Source organism: Onychostruthus taczanowskii, unplaced genomic scaffold, assembly GCF_017590055.1.
Source record: "Onychostruthus taczanowskii isolate IOZ18803 unplaced genomic scaffold, ASM1759005v1 scaffold12, whole genome shotgun sequence".
Lineage (NCBI taxonomy): Eukaryota > Metazoa > Chordata > Aves > Passeriformes > Passeridae > Onychostruthus > Onychostruthus taczanowskii.
In genome coordinates, this window is record NW_024498351.1 from 9,439,547 (window position 1) to 9,458,226 (window position 18,680).

At 34.9% G+C, this 18,680-nt stretch overlaps 1 protein-coding gene across 1 annotated transcript in view; it reads right to left on the reverse strand.

Moving 5' to 3' along the window:
* SPOCK3 (SPARC (osteonectin), cwcv and kazal like domains proteoglycan 3) overlaps nucleotides 1-18,680 on the reverse strand; it is a 157,895-nt gene that overhangs the window by 49,271 nt on the left and 89,944 nt on the right. Inside the window, exon 4 of the mRNA XM_041427939.1 lies at nucleotides 9,795-9,921. Within this exon, the coding sequence (XP_041283873.1) occupies nucleotides 9,795-9,921 (127 nt within the window). The remainder of the gene's footprint in view (nucleotides 1-9,794; nucleotides 9,922-18,680) is intronic.

The window sequence follows — 18,680 nt, forward strand, 5'->3', positions numbered from 1 at the left end:
TGAAGTCTGTATGTTCCCACCACAACACGCTCCCAGCTCTTTCTTTTCTGTATATTTTCTAGATGACCAACAACTCATGGTCAGAAGATTTCTGTACAATGCAATCAACAGAATCTCTGAGAAAAGAGCTCTTTGCTAGAGTACCACACAGATATATTTTTCCCAGTATCATTGTATGTTTCCCAGGTAGAAATCTTTCCCACAGAGCTCCACATTCATGAATCAATACAGATGTTTTCTCTCTCCTGTTAGAAGCTGGAATCTCTGACAGCTGAACAGATAATCTCTGAGTACTCAGTACTATGTGCTTTCAACTCATCTTCGTGCTGTTTTCTTAACCACCTTCCCCATTTTCAAACTTTACTCCTATTTTAGAAAGCCTACATATATTCCCCAGCATTAAATTTGCCTCTACTGTATTTGGTGCAAAATGTTATGCGAAATTATGTCCTCAGATTTGAATCTAAGTCAAATATGTAAAAGCAAGTATCTTTTTTAACTCAGTTGGTGGTTCCTGTCACCCAATACAGGGGCAGGGTGGGAAGGGTGAGTGTTGATCAGGTGTGTTCCAGGTTCAGTTCAACACAGACCATTAGCTGATACAGAACATGGAAGAGAAGGACTGCTGCATGCAATCACTTTAGGCTGGCTTAAAATGAAGGTGAAAATCCAACTAAAGTTAATGATGTGGTAAATCTAATTTGGAAAATTTTATGTAATTTGGTTTTTCTTTATAAAAAGCGGCCAAGAAGGTACAGAATTTCAAGGCAAATGCGGCTAGGCATATTGCCAAGAGACCACATTTTCAAAAAATTCAAGCGTAAGAAAGGAAAAATTAATGTGCAAATCTATCCATGAAGCATCACCCACATTTACAAATGCCTTGTCTCATCAGTAACCTGCTAAGCATGTGTATTTCTCACATAAAAAATAGGAGTTTGGATAAAAAGCTTTTCAGCAAACAAGTACTGCTATTGAAAATGAAAACAACTGTTGAATATATGAACCATAAAGACATGCAACTAGCATTTTGAGCAGAAAAACCAGAAAATGTGTATATTGAACCAAGACCCTGAACAAAGAAAATCTTCTGTGGTTGAAAGACAACTGATAATACGTTTTTTATGAAGCTATGAATTAGAGAATGCTATTTTCATGACAAAATGAAAACCTGTATGCACAGTTTTCTTCCCATTCACCTTAACTCTTGTCTGTTTCCTTCAATGCTCTGCAGTGCAATAGTACAACATTTAAAGCTTGAAATCACTGAAATCAGGTCAACTAGATATTCAATCTTTTTCAAACACCCTGGAACACATATTAAATCACAGAAACATGCCAATAGATGCCTACTGGGATTATTTAAATTAGGCACCTACTTATCTTTGCTTTCCTACTTAGAGGCTATTAGAGACATATGATGCTCAGGAGCTTCTGCAAATCCTTCGAAGAACTTATCTGCTTTTAAAATCAGCTGTCTGAATTTTTAGACACTTACTCAGTTTGAAAAATATATAGTTTACTATCCTATTCTATGCATATGGCAAACGGGCTAACTAATATTTTATACCAGCAAGTAAGAACATAAATCTTAACTAATGGTAAATCATTACTTGAAATACACTATTTCTAGTAAGTTGAGAAAAATTAATAATAATGCTTTTAGTATTTGTGTAAAAAATGCAATATATTTCCTCACATCCAAATTAGTATTTCAATATTCCTTGAATACAATAAATTGTGTAAAAATATATTTCAAATTTTAAAAATATTTTTTTAAACTTATTCATAAAAGGAATAAAAATACATAACCATGTTACATATTATATCATGCCTTAACTTATTCCAAAAATATAAACATTAATGCAGTCCAAAAATTTACTAAAAGCTTATTCTAAGCATGCTTAACACAAAAAACATAAATCTCTTTCTGATATATTCAAACATACACTCAAATTCATAAATTCTGGCTCTTATTCAGAGCTCTTGCCTGTATAGCCCAAACCTCAGCACTTCATCAAGCTCCTTCTTTCAAACTTCTCCATCGTGTTTATCCCACCCAAGCTAGAGATGCACAGAATGTGACTCAGTACCGTGTGTATGCAAAATCCTTGGTGCACCCCATTGCTGGCATTCAGTACTTTGCAATTTGGAGAAATTTTCTTGAGACACAGAAAAATAAATATTGCTTAGATAGAACTAACTTTACATTTCAAGCTCCCACTACAAATTTAAAAATGAACATCAAAGAAGACATTCACCCACTTTTAAAGGTGAACTAAACCATTTCATTCTCCTACACAACCATCTTAAAAAATAGCTGACTACAATGGTTCAAAAATCAGCTAGTAAAGCTCTTCCCTGACTGTCATCTGGCATGCAAATTTCTGAATAATGGCAGCAGCAAAATAGAAGTAATGGCAAAGCTCTAAAACCTTATAACAAGACACAAATGGCTTCTAAAAGTGTGGAATTTTTTTGTTAAAACAATTTGCTTATTCCTTATTAGTATGCATTATCACTGTATTTTTAATGTAATATGACTTCCTAAGCCATGCTGGCTGATTGCATTGCTAATTAAACAAGTTCAATTCATCCAATTATATCTAAGTTGAAATATTTATAAAGTTGTATGTGAGCTAAAATAGCATCTAAAGGGCATGTTCATTAGTTTCAATTACAGGAAAAATAATAAAAGTACTAAAAGCAACATGCACAGACCTAGACAGTCCATACTGGGTTATCCCATCGAAGTTTCAAAGACATTTAAACAATTCTTTGTCAACTGTGGTGAAGAATTCTTTGTCAAGGGGGGGGGGGAGCAAATAAAAATAAAAAATAAATTCTATATAGTTAGTTACCAGTGGGTGAAACATCTAGGCACTCTGAGTTTTCTTATCAGCATATTGCCTGTACAGCTCCCTGCTTTTTTGCTCACCTAAAAAAGTATGCCAATATTCATTTGAACTCCAAGAGTTAGATGTAATTTATTAAACAGTCCAAAATAAAAGGCTCCATGTGCTATCAGTGACAAAAATATTTATGAAATTCCACATTCATACCAGTTTTCACTCTGTCAGGAAAGAAACACTGTGCTGTACAAGTGGGAATTAACATTCCAAAGCATGACTGTTTTTCACTACATCACATATCTATCTCTTCTTGAGCTTAAAGAGATATATTTTGTGTAGAGGCACACAGAACTGTGCCTAAATCTTTCCCCTTTGTGCTGTTAGTACTTGACTTCTGAAACATGCAAAAATTGTCCTTGTTCTGTGACAAACACATATGGTTTAAAACCAGGACAACACAAAGCCAAGTTTTCATTTGTTATGTTTTGAATGAAGAGCCACAAGGCTAACTATCCAAGCTCCTGTGTTCAGCTCCTATATATTTCTGCCTGTGTATGATGTAGACACATTTTTCTGGAAAAGAACTGCTGTGCCAAAATGATTCCAATTATTTTAGTTGTAATCTCTAATGTTCTCTTGTTTTGCTGGCTGTCCTATTTGACAGTTAACACACAAATTTACATTCAGAATTTTCTATCCATATCCTACTGCTGTGACATGAGAGTTCTTTAATAAACACTGATACTTCTTTCACTTACCTGTTTGTCCTACTCTTTTATTGATTTTTCCTTACAGCCTAGATGTTTTCTATTCTAGAAAAAACATAAAACCATTTAAAAAACAAGGTCACAGTACAACTCCATGTGTGAGGGCTGGAAGGGACCTTAGAGATAATCTAGTTCAGACCCTCCTGCCATGGGCAAATAAATCTACTTTTCTCAAAGCCCCTTCCAAGCTGGTTGGGAAGTCCCCCACTTTAAAGTCACCTGTCACTGTCTCCCTTCAATCCTGACCCTTAAGCTCTTCATCAGCATCTCATCCATTCCAAGGTGGACCTCCATTTAAAGGAATTATATAGATTATGTCTTTGGAAAATATTTTCCAGTCCATAAAGCTGTCAATCTTTTTGTTTTCATTTAAGTATTAAAGTTTAGGTATCTCTTAATGTAAATTCAATATATTAAACAAACATGATATTCTGGAAATGAAAAAGCGAATCAAATTCAATTTCTGCTCATATAAATACATCATCCTAGTCTGAGAAATACTGAATTGCTCAGAATTTCAAAATATTAAAGTTTCTGTAAAGCATTTTGTTATCTAAGCTATTGTCTTCTTTCTCTACAGCTTTAGCAGCTATTTATTTTCAATGCAGTAGATAAAGAAGAGATCAGTTATGTATAATTTGACATAACTTGGAATTTTTAGTACATCAGTCTATTTGAAAATATGGACTATATAAAGTTAGTCACCCTTATGATATTTCTTTGCTTTTTTTTTTTTTTTTTTTTAATACCACATCCTATCAATATAAAGGTTCCAGATAAAATTTCAGGCGCTACTGGCAAAACCCATCCATGTCTGATTCTTTAGCTTCAGCCAATCTTATTTCCTTATTTTTTTATTGTCTTTTTTAAAGCATTTAAACAATAAACAATCAGTTTCCATTATTTCTGTAAAGACCCAAAGTATTCTCCAGGATCAATCAAGCATGACACATTTTATTTTTATCACTGTCTATTCATCAGTCTCATTCAAGAGAGGTTTGCTACAGGGTTTTCATTATTTGTGGGGTTTCTTAAGGGGAGAGAATGGGGCAGAAGAAGGGCTAGCCATGGTTTGCTGGCATTTTTTTTGAGTTGTTTCCCCCTCCCCACCCCCCCACTTCCCAACACCACTTTTTATTTACCAGTGTATCTGAGCCACAAGTTCATTGTAACAGTACAACCCACATTTGGTCTGAAGAAGTTTTTAATTTTTTCCACTTACAACAGGGTGATTTTGGCTGGGTGTTGCTTGGGCGAGAGGCACAAATCTCAATTTTGAGATGCCCCTTTTGACAAAATCTATTTTTATTAGGGAAACGCATCAGTGCTGGAAGAACACCTGGAAGAAGCTGCTTCCTGCAGGTGTAAAAGTAAAAGAACCTGAACACTGTCAAACAATTTATTTCAGAGAGATTACATTATTTTATTACTAAAGGTGGCGGGTAACAATTTAACCTTAATATTTTTGGCTACATTTCAACTGACAGTTAAGTCTACAGCAGATTGCTTAGTAACAAGGCAGATAAAAATGGAAAGGCAAAGTGGATTAGCCCAATTTAACAAGTAAGACTGACATACATTGAATCAGGCTTGTGAAATATACTTTTTTTACTAATACAAAACATCTATTCTGTAATAGCAATTCTGTTTCTAGCAATCTCTCCTGAAGCAGAAAAGAACTGTCAGCAGCTCAGGCATGTAACCTGAAAGCTCACAATACACTAATTAATACATTTAAATCAATTTAAGTTATATAAAATCACAATCCTTAAAATAACAACAAAGACTAAAAATGCCACTATGTATTTTTTTTGTTTCTTCACAACAAGCCGTCTTGTACCAAACACACCGCTAAGAGATACAGATTATTAAGTTAAAATTTCAAAATACTTGAAAAGAATAAAGATAGCGATGATATTAAAAAGAAAGAAGTCAAATATGGAATGCCCTGAGAATAAAAATCTATTTCAGATTAATGCAAAATGATAAACATTAATTGAATGGAATATTAAACTGACTCCTTCCGACAGTGCAATTTTATCCCCAACTCTTTTGAACCTCCTCATAGAAAGGAATTGTAACTTGGGACACTGAAGAAAGTATTTGAATATTAAAAAGACCTAAATCCACATGTCTATCTGTGGAGTCTTTCAAGATTTTTGTCCTCTTTTCTGACTGCTTTTCTATACAGTTTGCATCTTAGTCTTAGAAGCTAGTTTAGACCCATTACTTTTGAAAAACATAATAATTATTGCTATTTACACATACAGGGTTGTCATAAATAACAAGAAGCTTTCATAGGTAGGAGAAAATATATTTCATAAAAAATTCACTATCAGTATGAAGCCATCCTGAGCAAAGTGTTGCTAACAATAGAACTGCCAAAGAGATTCTGGCATAAAACCATGGGGCAATGGGCATAATATAAAGATTAAGTTATTTCTGCTGTGTTTTAAAATATTGCAAGCACTGTTCATTGATCTTATTTAAGGTTAGATTTTGCTGAAGTGGAACTAATTTTCAGCTGCATTCACCTTAAGAGAGAAAACTTCAGCCTAATACACCAAACACCAGAGCTGAAACCAAACCATGCAAAACCCACTCAAAAGAATATTCATCTGCATGACCATATTTTTTTTTCTCCTCTTGGCCATTTTTCTGAAAGTTCAGCTACAATATAGTGCAAAATGGGAGAATTTGTTCCAACAGAAGCATCCAAGCCTGAGCATCACCATCTCATCCCACTTACACCAGCTTTACAGCGTGTGCTGCACAGCAGTGAGTTGCCTCCCTGGGTGAAAGAATGGCAGCAGCTGGGTTGCTGTCTCAGAATGACCCATCTGAGCTGCACTTCATGTCCTTTTATTTCCCTATTAATCCCAGGAAAGATGAAGCTACAAACAGGCTGTGTTTTTCATGGAGAATGTCAAGTACATAGGGGTACTAAAGCCTCGTGAGACAGCACTTCTTGAGAATTCCTAGTGTAAAAATGCACACTGCACTTTCAAGTGCCAAAGTTTAGAGAAATGCAGAAGGCAAAAAACACACCAACTGTAGAACACATGCAGTATTATTTAAAGCCATTAAGCAAAAAATTGTACCACCACTGTGCCACAGCAATGGCAGGATCTCTTTATAATGGATTTCTTCCAGTACAGTGATTCATGTTTACTTTGATTACTCCACATTTCAGCATGTAATATTTTTGTTTCAACATTGTTGTAATGCTAGAAACAAATATCTTACACCTGCCACTTTTCTTTTACACTGACTTCATGTGACTAATTGTGAGCTGAGAAAACAGCTAAGTAGTAAACCTAACTTGGACTGCAAAAATGAGAGGGAAACAAAATGTCCTTACCTGACTCTGGAAAAACCCAATTTAGGAGAAAACTTTTCTTTCTAGATCGTCCAGCTATTCTATCATCTTTTTTTTTTGGCTTGTTTGCTTTCCAAAGCAAAACACATGCATGAAATAGCAGTTACATAAGTTAATTCAAGCATTTCATGGACTTGTCCTGAAAAGCAAGGATATACTCCCAAAAGTGCATCCTTCTGACAAATGTTAACTGTCTGGCTGTGTTCTACAATCCTATTACTACTTAATGACTTATTTTCTGAAAATGTATTATACAATTTTCCAGAGTCATTAATGAATGCTTTCTAAATACAAGAAAAGTGCTGTATAAACTCCTACTGGAGCTTGACAACATAATGAAACAAACTTTGCCTGGAGTACAGGAACACAAATATTTGTCTAGTCAATTTTTAAAAACACTGCTCTTGAAATAACCTGGCAAGGACCTCTGTTTTGATGCAACTGGTAGCACAGAATACAAAATCCTCATATCACTGAAAATAAATAAAAATAAATATTTATAGACTAATATAAATATTCTGTGGCAATGATGTTATTTCTTCTGTAAGCTGAGATTTGAAATCTACAATTACAAGGCAGTGGAAGAAAAAAGTACAACCCAAAATATCTCTGATGGTATGTTACTTCTGCATTGTTGGCATGCAAGGGATATTGAGGCTGGATAACGGGTACTGCTACACTGACAATGCACTGGAATGGGAGCACAGTGTGCCTATTTAATCCACTCATTCCTCATCATTCCCTTTGAACAGCTGCACCTTTAACACATGAACTGACTTAAAAATATCTACATCTCATCAATATTTATAGACTTTTGTGCCTCTACTCCAGACCAGACCACGAGAGGCCAGAAAGGTCACCTCTACCTACAGAGCTATTTAGAACACAGCATTCCTATATGGTAAAATAGGAAATAAACAATGAGGTTAAAGTGGGGTGATCTTGGTATTACATTAGGAAGAACATAGGGAGAGATTGCAATAAATGAAGTATACAGTATTCAAAAAATAAAAAAGTTGCTCATCCAGTATTAACTATATTAACTTATCTACCTTATCTATTTAAATTGCAAAATTGTAGAGGTTACCATCTGTGTTACATCTGTGTGCAGCCTGGACTTGAGACTTAAAGACTGCCTGAACCTTTGAACGGCAAAGCAAAGTAAATACTAAATGACAGCATCACCTCATGTCTAGTAAGAAGCCAGCACACTTTTAGCTCACAAAAAACATAGGCAAGAGACTACAGTTAATGAAAATCAGAATACTTTTCAAATTTCTAAATTAAAGTCATAGTGTCAATGAAAGGAAGTATTTTTTAGCTCTGCCAAAGAGTCCAGAATTCATTTGTAGGGCCTCAGATAAGCTGGTGTAAGCACTAGAAATTTTTTAATTGCTTTCTGTAAAGGAAAACTAGGGTTTCTAGACCAAATACTTATAATTAAATATTCAAGTTAGTAGGAAAAACATTTTCTAACATAAGATTTAGGATAAAAGCCTAAGTATTGTCAGGGTTTAGGATTAGATAAATCTGATGTTTTTAGTTTATCAAGAATACAATATCCTGGGAGAAGATACTTGGTGTTCAATCCAACACCCAGCCCCTCCTGGAAACTGATTCTTTTTTGTATTTTCTTGTTTGCGACTACAGATGTGTAAACTTCAGATGTGATTAATTTGTGATTATGTAAAAAAACAAACAAAAAATTATGCAAACTCTAAATATCTTTAGACACTAGGAAATATCCTTGAAGTATTTTGTTTAAAATGCGATACAGAATTTTTTCTTCATAAGTAACAAACACAGAGCTTTTATATCTTCATCATTTTAATCTATTATTATACTTCTCTTGAAGTACTGGATATTATCTCCTAATGAAACAATTTGTTAGTGTAAGAACACAGTGTCAGTAAGATAGAATACAGTAGCTCTTTTCACACTACTGAACTACTGTGCTGCTGCTGAGAAAAATGGGTTTATCAAGAGCCCACATTTTTTTCTATTAAACAAAACTCAGTTGTTAATACTGGCTGAGCATTCTTCTGCTCAAAGTTTTAACGAACGATGCTAAATAAATTAATCTGTTTTCAGCATTATGAAGTCCCTCCATCTCACAATTTCACCTCAGCACTGTACTAATGCAGTCCCAGGATTTTTGGATTTCAGCAGGAGCAGAACAAAATATTTCATCCAAACAAGACTGGGTAAACTGATGGCAACATTTTAAAATTATTATTTTATCTCTAGATATATACGAGAAAAAAGACAGGTGGGTAAGGACTAGAAAAGGAAGATTTGATTACAATCTTAAGACTCATAATACGCTGTTGCAAGGAACAATATACAAAAATCCCTTACATTACTGCCTTTTTTTTTTTTTTTTTTTTTTTTGGGTATGTTACATCTATGTCTAAGTGCCTGGAATCTGAAGCACACCTTCAATGCTCAACTGCAAAATCTGATTTAACATGCCTATTCTACCCCCAGCTGGGGACACCCAACACTTTTTTGGCTACTCAAAACCTGGCCATGGTGCCTTGTCACACCGTTACATTGCAGAGCACTCCTAAACTCAGCAGCTCCAGGTACTGCTGGTTTATGCTGCTTAGGGTTTGCTACCGTTTTCCTTTTACATCATACAAAATACTAGAATTGCTGTAGTTTGCATTCTGTAACACGTATTTTAGCCAAAACAAATAAATACTGGTTTGTGTTACAATACATTATGTTATTTTCCAAGAGCTGGAATTGACTGGAACAACGAAAGATTAATTTAGTTCTTTATTCAATTCTTACCTGAGAAGAATATGTGTGACCATCTGATCCACAAACAGGATTGGTATAAACTACTGGACACTGCTTGCAGTTTGATGAAATGGGACCACCCCTCCACTGTTTATGGCCTAAACCAGCCTCTTTCATACTGTAAGTAAACAAAAAGTATGTAATTCTGATAAGCAGTATTAAAAACAGAACATATTCAGGGTATTTTAATGAGCCTTTACAAACAGTAAGCCATACACAATTTGAACCATAAAGTTTTCTTGTACATAAATGGCTGCCAATGTCTTTGGCATAAACTTTTTCACCTTTGTACTTTGCTGACTGTGTGGATACTTGATGCCGGCATATTATTTCACTTTCTAAAACATGAGCAGAAAAAGGTGATTAAGATGATGCTTTGGGGACTGTTACATTTATTGATCAGTGAAAGATGCTGGAACTACGTGACAATCTTTTTGCCATTAAACAGTATGAATAAAACTATTGTATCAATACTGGTATTTTATGAGGCAACAATTAGCTTTTAGAGAACTGTATCATAAATACTTCTAGAGAAACAGGGAGGTGGTCCTACTCTTTGCCCCACTTTGAACACTGTCTTTCACTGTCTGTAATTTGCAAAATTCAGTCAACACTCAATATCCAAAGGGAAAAAAACAAATTAATCAACTGGAGCACAGAATCAATCTACACAATCATATACGTGTATCCTCATATAAACATATACAGAGCTGGATATTTCAACTTAGGAAAAGGCTGGGTCAGAATAAAAGTCTAAAATAAGTTACTGACGCTTCTTCACAATACTTTTACAGCTTTCAGTTTGTGGCATACAGCCATCATCAGAGAGACATGCTTTTCTCTGTAGCTTTCAATAAATTCTTATTATTAATTCATCCAATTTTTTTTTTTAACTATGAAAGCATTTAGCAGCCACTGTATCATGAAACAGCTCTTTTATGACCTTAAAACATATGAAGAAGTTACTTCTTTCATATAAATAAAAAAAAAAAAAAAACAACAGCACATGATTTTTATAGTGGTTTTTTTTCTCCTCGGGATCTTAATGAGGAACCTAAATTTGATTACACTTAGAATACAGCAATGACTTATCAGGACACACACAAATATTCAAACTTATAAAATCTCAAATCAAACATTCTTTCATGGAGCACAACTCTCACAGAACTCTTTCAATGCTTTCACCTACAGATAATCAAGAACTATTTTGTTAGTAATGAATCATTGTTTGTGAAGAACTTGTCTGGAGTAATAAAAAGAAACATGAGAAAATAAACTCCTTATCCTCTGGTTTTATAATAAGCAGAGTAAAAGGCTAGAAGCATAATAATAAACTGGTGATGACAAAAACTAAAAGCCCATTTCCTAGCCATGCTAAGGTTTATGTGAATAATTTTAGCTGTAAATATGGCCTTTTAGACCAAAAAAAAAAAAAATACAGGAATCATAGAGGTTTGCTTTCAGGTTATGCTGTTAATGAAATTTTGAACTGCACAGATTTTTGACAGTGTAAACAGGAAGCTGAGATGCTGTACACAGAAGGTGTCAGTTACTATTGAAAAAGCCAGAAATAGCTTCAGTTCTATGTAGCATAATGAATATTAAAGTATCAATAAAGGAAGTATTTATGTCCACCAGGAAGGACTAAAAAGGAAACAATCCAAACATACCACCTTAATTAACAAGTAACAATCCTTTCTGACAAGTTGTACCATTTGAAGACAAAGCAAAAATCATCTCACTTCTATTATAGCAAAAAAGAAAAGATAAATTGTGTCTTTGATCATGTACAATATATAATATATAATTAGACTATTGCTGCTCCTTTCACTTGACTGAGAGCTTTCCAATCATTCATATGAGTTCCAGCATCATTAGATTATACAGATGGCTGCATCTTTCTCTAACTTCTAGTTACTTTTATAGCTCACAATTATTCAGAAGTGCCCCAGTAGCCTGGGGCTACTGACAGGACCAGCATCCCAAGTATCAACCTGATGCAATTTCTGTTTATCAGAGATACAGTAACTTTAAAATACAAATAAATTGTAGAAGCTGCACAAATAAATTGCAGAAGGTTCCAGACATCAACAGAGAGAAGCTCATTGACATCAGCAAAAAACAGACTGGAAGCAGAATTTGTGCAACACACGAGGGGACTTGGTGTAGATGCATAAAATAAATCAAAGAAAGAACGAGTGGTGCTTAGTGTTTTAGTATATATATATGCTTGTGCATGCTCTTGATGAAGACATGAAAAGACAGAGAAAGGAAAAAAAGCCCTCCTTTTAGAGGAAGAGAAGTAAAATCACCTGAAGGAAAAGAGGGGTCTCAGAAAGTATCACAAGGAGGACAGATACTAGAACAAGCTCAGAAGGCTGAAATTGCAGTTCTGTGATGAGCGGAGATGTGCGAAGAGAACAGAAAATATTTTATATAGTCAGATAAACCACCTTCCTCAACTAACCTCTGCTTTGTTAGGCTTTTAAATGCAAACTGTCCCAGGGCACTCATTTAAGCTGAAGAGTGTCAAATTTCCTCTTTTACACAGAACTCCTCTGAGACCTTCAGCAGATCACTGTTACCAAAATTGGCTTCTACATAACTAATAATATTTCTGTAAAAGACAGACAGATCTGTATTTTCCCAAAACTGTAATGAAAGGTACAATGATAAAGAAATTTAAAAAAATGATAATTTGAAGGTATCAATACAGAGACTCGGTCATGGGGATGGTTTGTATGGATATCCATTTAAGGCTTTAGTACAGTAATGCTGAAAGTGGACTGTATTATCAAAGCTCCTGAACAGCTACTTTTGACTGCCAGTCACTGACAGGCAAATATAAAAAGTCAATTAAAAATATTTTTAATGTTAGTTATGGCAGATACCTGAATAATGCACTTTACTTGTGTACTCAAACTTTTCCTTTCATCATTATTTAATTACATCAGATTTGTTTCTGTTGACTCTTCCTTTTAACCCGGTATTGGGAGTTATGTTTTTTACAGCTAGGCAATGATCACACATATAAACTACTGACATGGAAATAACTGAGAAACTACTGTGATGATAAAAATTATCTTGAGATATGATCATTGATGTGTGTCAACAATATCCTGAACTAGGTACAAAAATATAACACATATAATCAGTTATTACTTATGTAAGCTACGTAAATAAAGCAATATATATTTACATTATAAAATGTTGAGATGGAAAAAAATAGCAAAGAAGGCATTTATTTCACTTTAATAAATTTTTTTTTGTTCCTTCTATTTATTATAATTCAATATTCAAGAAGACGACCGAGATCACTGCAACTTGCAGCTAATAAAATTTTGTCATTGAATTTTGTGATTCTACTGCAATCACTATAAATGTTCTTGCACTTATTAGTATGTTGTCACATTAAATATATGATGTCATGAGAAAGTCAGCCTCTCCCACCAAAAATTTCCAGAAAAGGCTTCAGTACCTGTCTCATAACACAATTACTATTACTGAATGGAAGCTCCACCTTATCTGATATTGTTGACACCTAAAGGGTAAAATTAAATACATGGGCCTAATTTACCAGCAATGCTTCTGATTGCATTAATTTGCATACACCAAACTGTGCATGCCTGCCTAGAAACATAATTAGCCAATCTGCCCAATTAGTCTAGCCTATGTACCTGTTTGCATACATAAACTCACCTTCCTGTATACACAGTGATTGTGCCTGCAAATACTTTGAGAATATTTAATGCAACCCATTTAAAATTTAGCTTTGAGCAACACTTTGGCAACATGACTTATTTAATAATATCTATATAATGCACGAGTGCCCAATTCAAGTGAAAAATGGCATTTTATAGCTATATTTGATAATCTTCAAACACATTTTTCCAAAACTGGTTGAAAAAAGTCTGAGTTACTAAAAACTGATCTTTGAAAGAACTCTTGCAATTCTCCTCTGATAACTACATTTGCATCTTTAGGAGATTTTAAAGTTATCCCAATTTAGAGAGTCTGCCTGATTATGTTTTGCCATGGCCTTTGGGGGACACAATCAGGCCGTGTAAGATTAACATAATCAGAAAAACCACTTGTATCATAAAATCTAAATTGCTTTCTTTAGAGTTGCCTGAATATCCTTCAAAGCTGCCTTTTCATGTTGAAGCCTCTTGGAAGAAAACCATAGTTGTCAATGTACTACTAAGAGGTTTCTTTCAAATGTCAAAAACCTCTCAATTCATTACTGCCAGTCTTTTTGAGTATATTATTTTCACTTGTTTCTTTACTTTGCACTACTCCTAACAAATAGAAGAAAAAAACATCTGAATAAACTAACAACAACTGAATTAAACTGAGATAATTAGAACAAAAATTCATAAGATTAATGTGGAAATCAAAATAAAATATATTTTAGCATTTTTAGCAATTTTCAAATTAACATTGTCAGTAAGACATTTGCATTTATTGAGAACCAATCTTAGTGTAGACTGAGTTAGCAAGTGTGCTATTTTCATAAGACAAAAATACAAAGACTGCACCCCAAGACAAAAATCATAGGATCATAGAATGTTTTAGGTTTGAAGGAACAAGCCCTAAAGATAATTGGATTCCAATCCCCCTGTCATGGCCAGGCACACCTTGCCCTACACCAGGTTGCTCAGTTGCATCCAGCCTGGCCTTGAACACTGCCAGAGATGGGATACCCACAACTGCTCTGGGCAACCTGTCCCAGTGCCTCATTACCCTCACAGCAAAGAATTCTTTGCTAGTAAATAATCTAAACCTACTATTTTTCAGCCCCATCACTAAATGCCCTTGCAGAAAGTCCCTCTCCAGAGCCCTTGCAGGCCCCCTCTGGGAGGTACTACAAGGTCTCCCCAGAGCCTTCTTTTCTCTGGGCTGAACAACCCCCATCTCTCTCAGCCTGTGCCTGCTGGAGAGGTGCTCCAGCCCTCTGGGTATCTTTGCAGGCCTGCTCTGAATCTGCTCCATCCCATCCACATCCTTCTTATGTTGCAGGCCCCACAGCTGGATGCAGCAACTCCATGTGGGGTCTGACAAGAATGGAGTGGAGGAAGAGAATCACCTCCCTCAGCCCACTGGCCATGTTGCTTTGGATGCAGCCCAGGATCCAGCTGGATTTCTGGACTGAGAGTGAACTTTGCCAGCTCTTGCCCAGTATCCCCAAATGCTTCTGGGCAGGGCTGCTCTCCATCTGTCCATCCCCCTGCCTTGATATCTGGGGTCACCCCGACCCAGGTGCAGCACCTTGCACTCGGCCTTGTTAAATCTCATGAGATTTCCATGGGCCCACTTCTGGAGCTTGTTCGGGACCCTCTGGATGGCACCCTGTCCTTGAGGAGTGTCTACAGCACCACACAGCTTGGTGACATCTGCAAGTTTACCGGGACCCATTCAGGTGGGATTTCCTGTTCAACGTTATTTATGGATATGCCTACTACAGATCTGACATAGTTCCACGCATTTCCTATATATTTAACTAGAAATGATTACATACATATAGCTGAAGCAGATTTTGCTTAGAAAATTCCAGAGATGTGGAAAGCAATCCTGCATATAACAGACCTTGTTTTCTGTCACAGAAACCATGCACTCAGATTTTTCTAAAGACAGAGATGCAAGTTGACCCTTAACATCTGTAATAACTCTATGACAATACCTGTTTAAATTAGCAGATCAATAAAATTACACCAGGAGAAACAAGTGAGGCACATTTGCATAAACAATACCTAGATAATAAGACTATTAAACAAATTTGTATTTACCATTTTTACTACATACTTTCATCTGCAGTATGACTTCTGTGAATGTTTTGCCTTTTATTCCTACCGATTTTACAAATCCCACTTGGAAGTCCTGAGCTACAGATGCTGTCAAAACTTAAGACTCACTCACTAAAGGTAAGAGTTGAGCATAAACCATATTCTCACTATCTCCAAGAAATCTAGGCATGCTGGTCAATGAAGCAACAAAGCACACTCCATCAGCCCACAAGTATCTGTAGTTCAGACCAGGAGAATAGGGAAGAACGGCATGTATTTGCAGGTTAACTCACAGCTGAGTGAGTTAGCCTTCCTTCCTCCTAAGGACTGAGGGTTTAATATGGAGTGGATGAATAACCTTGGCACACACTACTGAGGAAACTACTACATTGTAAGGAAGAAGTATCAGAAATTAAGTAGTGTGGAACTATGCAATGTAAGAAAGGTAAAACAGCAGACAGAACTAAGATTGTTGGACAAGGTCAGTCAGGAGTGGAGAGAAAACAAGCCACAAATATGAAAAGTTATAAAATCATAAAAGCAAAAACAGAGACAGAAGTTTAAACAACACTGAAGATCAGTCCATTTCAATGAGCCATGTAAGTCAACCATGTAAGTCAATGTTATACTTGAACTGTCTGGCCTGCAAAGACCCACTGAACATCGTCACTACAGTCTAACAGCAAATTAGCCCCAGCTAAATATTGTGCCCAGTGGGCAATACATAATTTTATAGTTTTAGGTAGCATGTATCCTTTTTGTGAGCCTTTGTGCCCTGTAAAAACTACTTTAATAAAATGGTCCAGAAAGCAAAGATTACAACAACAGCTTCACAAGTTAAGCACAAGCTGGAAGGAAACCTTGGATGAAGCAGGTGTTTACACATGGCAGAATGATCCACCTATCACAGGATGTCTAATTTGGCTCTTCAGAAAAGTTATTTTGGGCTCCAAGGTACAAGTTGGAGAACAGTAAACTTACAGAGAAGGGTCTTTCAATTATTTTGATACTGTATGAAAATGTATAATCATTTAAATAATAAAGATGCTTGCTTCCTTTACTGTTGTTTTCATATATTAGAGATCAAAAAAAATTACTATTGACTTCATAATTTTTAAGCTTATCAAGTTGCCTACTGTTTTTCCTAATTCAAGTTTTTAGAGTATCTTCCTGTACTTCATATAAGAATTGATCTAAATATGACTCCCTTCACTGAATATACTCATTCAACAGATGGTAAGAAACTAAGGATCTCTTAATTTACAAAGTTACTTAAGTGTTACAAATTTTTTAAAGGCTTTATTTTAATCTATAAAATCTTATACATTCTATGACATATCTCACTAATAGTCAATAGTTAAATTTTTCACAAATCAAACCGATGGAAATAAAGTTGCAAAGATTTCAATAACTTCAATGACTACATGGGATGCTTACAATTTTAAGTAATTCCAGAACTGAAGCCTCGAAAAATTTAATACACATTTTAGTTGATGTAACTTATAAGCAATATTACAAAAGAAATTGAGATTCATACGCACACACCCCCTATTTTGGTAAAGCAATTATGTATTATTTTAGAAAGATTTTTAATAGTGTATATTAACTTATGAACTCAGACTTCACCTTTTGATCACCAAGATATGCAAATGTCTTCCATAAGTGCTTTTTATGCTAATCTAAGTGCCTGACCTTGTAATAATGCAGTGTTTTAATAATTTATAGAGATATTTATTACCTTTTCCCAGAACTGCTTTAATTTTATAAAGCCAGAAGAATTACTGAACACATTTCAAACCTATCATGTTCTACTTTGCAAAGACAGAACATTATATAGATTTTGTGTGTGTACTCGGCCTTGCAGAGTTTACCTCTTTGAATATAAATATATTCACTATGTATTAGTTCTACTGGAAAAAGACATCAATTTGTGTTTCAAAGGAGAGCAGACATTTTTCAATGTTTTCTAAAACAGATAACACAAAAGCAAAAGTAATGTCTTTTTTTCTTTTACACATTATTTAATAAAGCAGAAACTTTTTTTTAAGACAGCAAATAGTTCTCTTTAGTCAGTAAATGCAATTTTAAGAACTATGTCTAATAACCAGAGTATGGCATCACATGTTAAATTCTTATTAGTTTGCTGAACAGGAATCCAAAATTCCCTAGTAGTAAGAAAAGTGCAATAATTCCATTTGATTATCATCACTTAAATGGGGTTCCTATCTATCAGCATGTTTAGCAATTGCAAAACAGCAAGGTAGGGTAATGGTTTAACTTTTTCAATGATTATATATCTATTATTGAGAGAGAATTCAAAGTTATTAATTCAGAATCAGTGTTGCATAATATGATGCTTTCTGTTACCTGCATTTGATAGCCGAGTTAAAGGCACAGTTTTCATTAGAGAGCATCTTAATGCTTCTGATTTATAAAAAAAATCATAATTAAAACATAAAAACCAAATTAAAACAAATAAAACAGTCAAATAACTAATAATCACTTCTACAACACAAAGTAGACAAATAGTAACAATATTTTGATTAATATTACTATGAGGATGTCTACTCCTACAACACTCACTATACTATGTTGAACATAATTACAGAATAATTTTCACTAGAAAATAGCTACTTTTCCTATTGGCTCAAAACACTGGCTGCCACAAAAATGCTCTTTCACCACTATAAACATAAATTGATATTCCACTCATCAGATTCAGAACCCTGCAGAGTGATTCCCATTCAATCTATCTTTCTCATTGCCTGGCAAGTGCAAGTTGCACCCCTGCTGCCCACACTCACAGCTCTTTCTTCCCTCATGCAGGATCAGTCAGTGTCTGTTTAAAAATAAAGACGGAAAAGAAGGAAGAAAAACCCATTTACAAGCATCACAGCAATCAATATCTGAAAGAAGGATTTCCATTTTCTTCCCTTAATATTATCAACGTATATCTGCTCTGTCAATGACTTAAATTTATCTTCTCTACACTAAACTCTTTAGGTAGGATTACAGGTAGAAAGTATCAGTTATTGATCAATTTCAAAAGAATATGTTTGGGTTTTTTTGCTTTCTGAAGAGTAAGTATAGAAGG